Genomic DNA, 10,502 nt, shown 5'->3' on the forward strand with positions numbered 1-10,502 from the left:
GCGGCACTTAAACCTCACGGATGCACATGCTAAGTGAAGGGTAGCCCACCTGGACCGATCCCACAGAAGAGCTGCTGTAGCATAAACTGCTGATGCAGGTCATGCTGACTTGCATCAGCTAGAACGGTATCAGAGCACACAGTTCATCACTGCTTGCTGCATCAGTGTGTCCATGCTGACCCCTGCCCACCTCTGTAAGTGAGCAATCGGCAGTGAGCATCAGAGCTGGACCTTGAGCAGTGGAAGAAGGTGGTCTGAGGAATCACCTTATCTTTTACATCATGTGGCTGACCAGGTGCTTGTGCATCACTTACCTGGGGAAGCCATGGCACCAGGATGCTTCGTGGGAAGAAGGTGGAGGCAGTGTGAAGTACACAATCTTTCCAGAAAAATAAGATGATTTGGACATCCGTCCTTCATCAGCTGTGCAAGGGAAGTGCTTCTAAAGCTCTAGCATTTTATATGCCACATAGTTGAAGTCATAACATTCATTCCATGGGGTTCTAAAGTTCTGAGAGAGTAGATCAGTTGTTTCTCCTTAAGATGCCATAGCGACAACCGGTAATGCAAACAGATACGTCATTAATGCAATGTCTGTAAGCATTAAAATGTCATGCTAGTGGATAAGACAAATCCTTAATTGTGCTCTCTTGGCTTCTCTGATGTACGGTCGATTGCATCTTGCAGGAGACACAGTAAACATCTCCAGTAGTGATGGAATGAGGAACAGCTGATCTTTTCAGAACTTATTATTTCAGCGCCAGTCTGCATTATTCTAACTGTACCATGTATTGGAGTAAGTCTAGCCAAGATATGTTTGTAACACGAAGGACAAGATAAGATCATCTTTTACATGTTTACTTGAAAACATTCAATTAAAATGTCCAGCGCACGGTCAAAAAACTGCATTGCTTCAAACACAAAACTAATGCCAATGTAGACAAATTAGATACAATCAGAATTACAGTCAGTGACGTCATATTTGCATAGCTGAGTTTCAAAAATACAATTTGTATATGTTTAAATTTGATCATTTTAAATGTATCATTATAAATTCAGATGAATTTTAGATGAATTTATATGAAATATACTGAGATATAAACATATAATATAAATGAAATTTATATTATCATTCACTATTTTCAACCCACTAGTTCTTAATTAGCTATTGCAGTGTTAATGACTAAACATATAGCACATGTAGTGTGGTTGCAGGCTACAGTGCCACAGTGTAAAGTTTTTCTCTCATCTGTAGGAGATTAATGGAGGTTCTATAAAAAGAGATGTGGTCTTTGGCTAAACCTGGAGGATTCTGATGTGGACACCCCCCAACAGGAGGAACCTCAAAGTGTGGCGGAGAGCTACAAAGCCAAGATCCAGACAGACAAACAAGTGTCAAACAAGACATCACAATAGTAGATAAGATGCATAGATGTGTCAGTCCCAAGTGATGGAAACATCCAAAAGAAGGAATATGAAAGCATGAAATATAAAAGGGAGAAATACCAGGGACTGAAAGTGGAAATACTGTCAATGTGGAAAAGGTAACACTATGTTCCAGTGATGATACACCTCTAGTGTATATAACCATAAGATATAACCACTCACTGGAATGGTGAGACAGGACTTTTTTTTTTTAGCATATTTATTTAATTATCTAAAACTGCAGCCACTGTTTCGTATCATCCAGTAATTTGGAATTTTACTTTTCACCTACATGAAGCGCTTTATTCCTGCATCCATCTAGTGTTCTGCTGCCATCTAGTGGTTAAAAGTGGTCATGACGCGGTTAAGATTTGCAGCACTTTACGACAATAGTCTTGCTTGACCACAGTACTCTTTTTATATTTTGCACAAGCATGGCTGCTGCTTCGGGAGAGAGTGATGGAGCTGTGTTGGAAAACACAGCAGGTTCGGGCGGCAGCAGTGATCATTCAGCTTCAGGTCACAGTGCCACATCCCGAAATAATGCGGAACGAAAGCCAGTGTGTCTTATAGTCCTTGGCATGGCAGGGTCAGGCAAAACAACTTTCGTTCAGGTAATGCTAGCTAACTTGGCTAGCTGGCTAGCTGATTCCCGGTCAGGACTGTATCGTAAAAGATGGTGTAACTAACCGTTAGTACTATTACTGCCACGTTTAATAGCTAGCATGCTTAATCTTTATTGTGTAATTTTAACCGTGATATAAGTGAAGTGTAAGATTTCATTAAGACATTAGCTATCTGGCTATGCCTGTTAACTTCACTAACGTCACTTTGTTGTGCTGTTTTTAGCGACTCACCGCGCATCTTCACTCGAAGAAGACGCCGCCGTATGTTATTAATCTGGACCCTGCAGTTCATGAAGTCCCTTTCCCAGCCAATATCGGTAGATACATAGCTGTGTTACTCGGTTAACGAGCCTGCCACTGACGCATCTATCGCTATGGTGTTGTACAGGTAGCTGGATGTTCTAAAGGGCTGCGAGGAGTAACGCTGGGGTTGTCATGTCATATGGAGTATGTCATTGTATGACGGTAAAATGTGACAGACATGACATGTAGCGGTATGAAATAAAGTTCTGTAACTCACTGTGGTGTGCGTTTGTGTGCTGTGTTTTACCTGCAGATATCAGAGACACAGTCAACTACAAAGAAGTTATGAAGCAGTATCCTTCACTACATGGGACTGTGTATGGTTGATGGTGTCTTGCTATACCTTTTTCAACCTTAATTAAATTTTAATGGTTACTGAAAGACACTAAAACGCTAGTCTTCTAATGTAAATGTAGTCTTTGACTCTGATACAGATATGGCCTAGGCCCAAATGGAGGAATTGTCACATCTTTGAATTTGTTTGCAACCAGGTTCGATCAGGTATGTTAATCTAGAAGTTTCCAACTGATGTCACAGGTGGCTATATGTAGTTTTGTCTGTGAATAAAAGCAGTTCTTCATTTCTGGTACCATCAGGTTATGAAGTTCATTGAGAAAAAGCAGAATAATTCTGAGTAAGTAATTGTCAACTCTGGTGACAGTGCTGTTTCTTTGTGAAATTGGGTCTGTTATTCTTGGTCAAGTTGGGCCGTACCATAAGCTGTGACTGAACATTGCAGGTACGTTTTGATTGACACGCCGGGACAGATTGAGGTGTTTACCTGGTCAGCATCTGGAACCATCATAACAGAAGCCCTTGTATGTAGAGTATAATATTTTACCATGCCTAATGTATACTATAGATACACATTTCATGATTACTAAAGATAATTAAAACACGTAATGAAACTTCTATTGGTTACTGATGTGAGAACATGAGCTGTGTGTGTGTGTGTGTGTGTGTGTGTGTGTGTGTGTGTGTGTGTGTCCAGGCTTCCTCTTTTCCCTGTGTGATCTTGTATGTGATGGACACTTCACGTAGCGTGAGTCCAGTCACCTTCATGTCCAATATGCTCTATGCCTGCAGGTCAGTGCCTCCACATCTGCACATTTATCACACTGCATTAGAGATGCTTCTCTCCTTATTGTCGCAACCGACGCTTTTATTGTGTTCACCACTTCCAATGTCAGCTGAATCATTCAAGGTTGAAGCATCTGAAGCAGTAGGTGAAATAGTTTCACGAATTGACAGGCGGTTTTGTTATTCTTTAGCATCCTCTACAAAACCAAGCTTCCCTTTGTTGTTGTCATGAACAAGGTAAGAACATTCCCTGGATCTCATCCTGTTGTGCCTTTATGGGCATGTCATATGGAAACGTGTGTGAAAATACACTTGAGTATATCCAAAATCAGCAGGCTAGGATTAAGCAAAGAATTCTTTTCAAACGTTAAAATACCACTTCAAAATAAAAATAAAGTATCAATGTATTGCAAGCATTTGTGGCACTTGTCACTCGCTCTCTTGTTTCCCCGTGTCGGAATCCCCGACCAGACGGACATCATCGACCACAGGTTTGCCGTGGAATGGATGCAGGACTTTGAGGCGTTCCAGGACGCCCTGAACCAGGAGACATCATACGTCAGCAACCTCACCCGCTCCATGAGTCTTGTGCTGGATGAGTTCTACGCAAACCTGCGCGTAAGTTCTATAAACACGCGCGTGCACATACACATACACACACACACATATCTTGGTCTTGTACCTGCAGACACAAACAGCTTTCACATGGCCTCCATCTGCTTACAGTCTTACTTTTGGGTTGAATTTAACCAGGGCTCATGTAAGCAATATACCAACTAACCTAGGATCATTTAAGTGTTCAAGTTTCTATTAGTGATATAAACACAGGCACGATACAGTACCAATCACAGTTTTGTAAAGCAGTTGCTTCTTGCAGAGAACAGAGGAGGAAGGAGACGTCATGAGTTAAACATCATGATCAGTGTTTGCTTATTCAGCCCAGCTGCACGTGGTTTCAGAAATGCTTCCATATCTTTTCCATTTTTTCCCTTAACGCTTGTTGCTCCCAACATGACCTCATTAGGTGCAGTCTCTGTCCACTCTATTTCAGTGCTTTCAGTGCTTTACCAGTTATGTAATATTATAATATAATAATTAATAACTTATTAACAAATGTAACTAAACATAGGATAAGGTATCTTCTCTGTATGGCACCCAAGTGGTGGAGTGAACTTCCACTGTTTTCTTTCTGCTCTAGTCAAATCTTCAGCCAGATAGTAGTCTTAAGATTGGCTTATCCATTCACACATGAGGATATGTATTTCAGTTATTACAAAACATTGTAAGTCGCTCAGGACAAGGGCATCTACCAAATGCTGTAAAGGACAAACATCCAGCACCAAACCATTAAGGTTTCTCACAGGCCCATATCCACTCACTTATTTCTCACATTTGGAATTTCTGTTCTGTTGCCAAGTCCCATCTATTTCCCCAACAATTCTAGAGTTCTGCATTAAAATGTGTAAATTACAAATCATTCCCAAATCCTATGGAAAAACTGACACGTTTCAGGCCCATTCTATAAAGTCTGGATGGTTTCAGGATGGATTCCGTAGTACCTGTGGAAAATCTTTTAATGAATGATATTGCCCATGCTTGACAGACCTCTCAATCACTCATTGGCAATATTGCAACCCTAATCTTTCTGCTATATTGTTTTGAGATTCCCACATGTCTCTGATTAACTGATCAGATGTATTCTATAGAATACGGATGCTTTGCAGAATTCATGTGTCAGATATAAGTGTTTATCCAAATTATTACTTTGTTTCCATTAAATCTGCCATGAATACAGTGCCTCATTTGTAAGTATTTCCAAAAGTTTTCTATCTTCCCAAATAATATCCCTCTAATCTGTTTAGGACATTAATACTCCATTCTCACACACGTCATTATTAATATTTACTCTTTTAAATACCATTGTCTTCAATACATCATGTTTATATCTATCCATAATTCAGGACTGAACCAAAGTGAAGATTCTAGATGTTTTGAATGTGGCTTCAGGAATTTTGCTCCAGACATTCACTGAATGAGACCACATAAGATTTGAATTTACCTGGGTGTGTTGTGAAGAATGTCCGTGAGACCATGTGCTTAGCCAAAGTAGCTAATTCAACTGACAAGTTATACATGCTAACATCAGATAGGACAAGACCTCTTTTGGGAACACCATCTTACGCATTCGATTTCTAGGCTTCTTGCCCTCCAAAAGAAAATCTGTAATAATTTTTTTATAGACACAGAAATATAATTAAACTGGATGACCACCAGTTTTAATAACCTTCACTTTCCCCCGAAGGGACAACTGTAATTTTCAGATTCACTCTAATCTTCTCTGACAGAAGATTTAATGATAATGATAATGTTGAGCTGGAACTCCTCTAAAGCTGAACTGGTTTACATAGCGCGACACATATCTTAGACATTGGTGTAATCTCCGCTTTAGTCTAGTTTATTGCTGTCCATTAATGAGCATATGGTGTTGTATGGCTTAGTAATAAGTCATCAACATGTGACTTGAATGTAAGTTTTGTCCCTGTTTTCACTTCTAGAATGTGCGGGTCTATGCTAATCACAGCCACTAGGGGCTCCACAATGATTAAACATTAAAGGCACCTCAACTTTTCCCCTTAGAAACGCTAAAGAAAGGAGAAATCGTTCTTATCATAACGGCTGCCTTCGGCATTTTGTGGAATATGCGGATGATTTTAAATACAGGTCCAAACCCAAAGTGTTTGAGGGTGGTAATAAGTTAACAACGCTAAATGCTACTGAAGGCCATTTCTCATTATAATGGTGATGACCACTACTGGGGTCTTATTTGTTGAGTTCAACCACATAAGGTGTAGTAATCGTCTCATATTATCAACTGAGGTTTTGGCATAGATGAACCCCACTTGGTCATTGTGTGTTATTCTGGGCAATACTTTCTCCCAACAGAAGGCTAATAGTTTAGCTAGTATTTTGCAACATTTATAAGGCTTAATGGTCTAAAATTAGAGAGCTCGGTTAAATCTGTCTTCTTTTTTTAGGAGTCATTAATATCAAGGTTTCATTTAATGTCTTGGGTAGAGACCAGTGTAATCTGGGATTGTGTGTGACCCAGGAATCTTAACAATTCCAAAGTTGTACACACAAATATTGTTAATGAAGTGACACATTCAACCTGTGATCATTTATGCTGCGTGGAAATACGCAATGGGCATGTTCACACTTACTTTTCTATTAGCTTCAACTTTACCAACAGAAAATGGCGATAAAGGCCCAATGTGGGGGGAATCTTTACTCTGCTGTGGTATAAAATTATTTTGACCGTTCTACTTCAGCGTTCCACTCTAGCCGCTTCACTCAGTATACTTTTGGATTGCGCTTTGGGCACATTATTGGTTGCTGGAACAAAGGTGATAGCTTTTGATGTTTTGGAACAAAAATCCACTTTTCCTCCACAATTGCTAAAGCTTCTCCTATTAGAATTGGACATGCGTACAAAATTCTGCCAACACCACATGTTCCTTTAGATCCTGAAAGGTGTGTGTGTGTTTGTGCATGTGTGTGTCTGCAGGTTGTCGGTGTGTCAGCTGTGACAGGTTCAGGACTGGAGGATCTCTTTGTCCAGATCGTTGAAGCTGCTGAGGAATACGAGACGTAAGGCTTTCTGCCACTTGCTGCCTTTCTGCCACTCACTGCCTCTGTTTTTAGTTTGTAACTCCAAAAAAATATTTTTTCATGTATGTAAATACTTAGCTAGTGTAACAGTTCATTTAGTATTTAATATGCAAGCCAATCGGGTAATTACTTGATGAAATTTAAATCTGGTTTGCTTTGGGTTGTGTTTGAACATTGAGTGACTAAGTGATTTGTTTGTCACTTAGAGAATATCGTCCTGAATATGAGCGTCTGCGTAAAGAGCTGGTGAGTAATGAAGTGTGTGGGTTGTGGGGTGTGAACCCCAAGCATCCATCCCAGCATGCCTCTGTAAGCAGCCAAACACTGGCGAAGCATTATCGCTTTTCACCTGAGTGATGAGGCACGATTAGGTTGTCTCTTCTCTCCATTATCAGACGAGGGAAACGAGCCTGTGGGGGCCTTATTCAGGTGCCGTTTGTGCTGCGGGGGCGGATTAATGTGGTCAGGATGTTCTGTCCTGCTTCTAGGTGGACGCTCAGACCAAGAAACAGCAGGAAGAGATGCAGCGCCTTCACAAGGACATGGGTGAAGTTTCCATGGAAACGGCCATGCACCCAGGTACTGCAGACACACTGGTTCACATTCATCACTCCTGCATTAATCGGCCAGATGTCACTCTGCCTGCAGACATCCCTGCTGCTCTCTGACTCCAGTGATCTGGGGGAAAGCGTGGGCTTACGGATCAGCCGAGAGTGGTGGAGGTTTTGCATGGTGTGCATATCGCAGAACTGTGTTTGTTTTTTCTCCAGAAGCTCCAGACATGGGCGGTGCCAGCAACCTCATCTTCACTCGCGGCAACCCAGAAGAAGATGAAGAGGAGATAGACAGTGACACTGATGACATCGACCACAAAGGTAACCTTCACGACACCTCCATCGCTACCTCAGTGCCGCTGTGGCAAAGTCCAGCACTGGCTGCAGATGGGAGATGTTTCCCCAGAAAAGGTCACACTGCAGGTGACAGGGTTTGGATTTGGTTTGGTGGGATTTTGGTCACTTTTTACATGGAAAAAGGTAAAGGTGGGTAATGAAGCCTGCAGGTATTCGATACCGTACTTACTGCTTCCTGGCAGGGCTTTGATCACGATTTGCGCGCTGGCTGCGGAACCAGAGCCCCAGCAGAACCAGAGCCCCAGCAGAACCAGAGCCACCTTAACCTTACCGCGCCTGTCATATCACTCGAGGCGTAATCAATATTGTTAGTCAGCAGCCTGATTACAAATGTGGCTGTGCTTTCGCCAGCGGTCGTCAGACTCTGTAGACGGCAGTCGTTCCCTGCGGTTCCCATCTTCCTGTGTTCACTTTTTTTCGCTTGCCCATAGTTACGGAGGAGAGCAAGGAGGAGCCAGCTTTTGGGAACTTCCTAAATGAGAGGAAACGGGTGGTGCAGGCACGCACCAGGAAGTCACAGTGACATCATCAGGTAGCACCAGGCATAAATTCACACCTCTGGCGCTGACATTTGACCTTTGGCTGTACCAGAGAGGGCGGCACCATTGCGGCTGCAGGCAGTGACTTCATCTTCAGAAACTGGATCATCTTGCACGATGAGGATTGATGCGTCGCCGTGGAGCTCCGATGTATTTTACCGCTGTTGCAAACCTCACTGAAGCAACTGCGCTTTTAGAAGTGGCACATGACAGCATCCTTCAAATGTGCTGTAGATGTTGTGGTTTTTTTCACTGATTTGTATTTATCTACTTTGCAGTCTCCTGTGCACCCTTCACCTAATGTCGTTCTGTCCTTTGTTCAAACCACATACTGCATCACCAATGTACTTGTGCAAGCTCATGCATGGACTGCAACGTTCTGCTTTTCTCTTACTATGGCAATAAAATCTATTTTTTATCAAGGTGTACTTCCATGTGTAAGGTGCTGTGTTTCTGCCGGCTGTGTTGTAGTTGAAAGCTGCGTCTTTGTGGAACAGTCAGAGTAGTGAGTCCTTTAGACTGGGTTTGGTGCGGAGGCACCCACCCCAGCAGCTCCTCCACCCACGTGGCTGGGGCCCAGCAGCAAGGACGGAGGTGGATTGCGCGGGCCGCAGGACCTCGAGCTGCACTTCCTCCCTACTGTTACGTGACTTAAGAATTCCCTGCAACCCTCACACATGAAATGTCACTTGGGGAGAGTGCAAGAATAACTCTTAGTTAAAAAAAAAAAAAAAGTTTGAAACAGAGCACACGGTCTTGCGCCATAGAAGTTTCCATACTACAATTCTGCACTTCTTTGTATGCATACTATAAAACTAAGTCAACCAACTCATGGTATTGACATCTTTATGTTGCACATTTATATATTGACACAAGTCTATGGAGGCGTTTTGTTGTTTGTTTGTTTTTTATAGCTGTGGTGCATGTTTGGTTTTGTATAGACTTTAAGCACCTCACTGATAAGGCCGTGCGAACGTCGTCCGAACTGAGACAGAAGCTTCAGCTTCTTCCCTTGCAGCTTTTTATTGGAGATTAGTAGTGAAGTCTTCTCAAGCTCTTTCATGTTTTCTCTGCTTTTTTGCGTGGGTGACTCATCACTGCCTCTGAAGCGTGTGTGGGTCGTGCAGGAAAGGTAACTACGGCAGCCGTCTGGAACGGCGGTGAGTCACGTCGCGGTGGTATTTAACACGAGCCGTTCCCTCTACTTCCAGCTTATGGATTTCTGCTGGCGGAGCAGAATGGAACGCACCCACCGCTCAGAACAGAATGAAGCGCAAGCGCGCGCACACTTCACTCAGAAAAGAATGAAACGGAGTCGTGACACGATCCAGAACTGAAATTCAAATCTGTCGGGAAATGTCAAGACGCCTACTATAATCGCATGTCTGAGAGGAAGATTGGGGAGAAAATGGAAAAGAAAACTGCAAAGATGTAAACTTCGATCTCCTGGCAAGAAGACAGCGATGTGTCTTGTAAAACGTATTCATATTGACCTCTTCATGCAAGATTCCTTTTCATTAAGCATGAGACATTTTTATGCTTAACGATTTAGTATACGCTGTATGACCTGGGGCAAAGCAGCAAAGCTTAAGTCAGTTGCTATCGAATGGAGCAATAGCTGGCTTTGAGCAAGCTTAATATGACATGACCCTGGAATACCATGGTGCACTGTTATTGAGCATGCATAATACAAGGACAAAGAAGTGTATTCCGGGAAGATCACACTGAGCCAAAAAGGGGTTTTTTTGTGTGTAAAATTCAGTAGTAACAGAACGTGATACCTGCAAATAATCAACTGTTCCAGCACGGCTTTAGTGAGTCTTTAAATAGTTTGTTTTTTGTTTTTTTTTTAATGCGAGTGGCGTTACAAGGGCGGACCCCTTTCTGCTCGTGGCCTGGTGGAGTGTTTCTCAGCCCTGGTGCTGGGACACCACTGCACTGCACATGCC

At 42.4% G+C, this 10,502-nt stretch overlaps 1 protein-coding gene across 2 annotated transcripts; it reads left to right on the forward strand.

Moving 5' to 3' along the window:
* Positions 1 to 1,848: 1,848 nt before the first annotated feature.
* gpn1 (GPN-loop GTPase 1) lies at positions 1,849 to 8,981 on the forward strand. Of its 2 annotated transcripts, none has more exons than XM_026999941.3 (14): positions 1,849 to 2,039; positions 2,275 to 2,368; positions 2,608 to 2,647; positions 2,789 to 2,855; positions 2,951 to 2,988; positions 3,094 to 3,172; positions 3,346 to 3,440; positions 3,626 to 3,671; positions 3,906 to 4,052; positions 7,000 to 7,082; positions 7,310 to 7,349; positions 7,592 to 7,682; positions 7,874 to 7,978; positions 8,446 to 8,981. In XM_026999941.3, exons 1-14 carry the CDS (start codon positions 1,860 to 1,862, stop codon positions 8,535 to 8,537), a joined length of 1,197 nt encoding a protein of 398 aa, XP_026855742.3. In that variant the 5' UTR covers positions 1,849 to 1,859; the 3' UTR covers positions 8,538 to 8,981. The 2 variants fall into 2 exon arrangements, with proteins under 2 accessions (XP_026855742.3, XP_035389040.2); XM_035533147.2 differs by having other exon boundaries at positions 7,877 to 7,978.
* Positions 8,982 to 10,502: the final 1,521 nt, after the last annotated feature.

The sequence above is a fragment of the Electrophorus electricus genome, chromosome 10 (genome assembly GCF_041902795.1).
Source record: "Electrophorus electricus isolate QZ-2024a chromosome 10, ASM4190279v1, whole genome shotgun sequence".
Classification (NCBI taxonomy): domain Eukaryota; kingdom Metazoa; phylum Chordata; class Actinopteri; order Gymnotiformes; family Gymnotidae; genus Electrophorus; species Electrophorus electricus.

Bases quoted from the DNA above. Each gene is read 5' to 3' on its own strand.
- gpn1 (XM_026999941.3), top strand. From the start codon at position 1,860: ATGGCTGCTGCTTCGGGAGAGAGTGATGGAGCTGTGTTGGAAAACACA. The intron at 2,040-2,274 runs GTAATGCTAGCT...TGCTGTTTTTAG, and splicing joins GCAAAACAACTTTCGTTCAG to CGACTCACCGCGCATCTTCA. The intron at 3,672-3,905 runs GTAAGAACATTC...ATCCCCGACCAG, and splicing joins TTGTTGTTGTCATGAACAAG to ACGGACATCATCGACCACAG.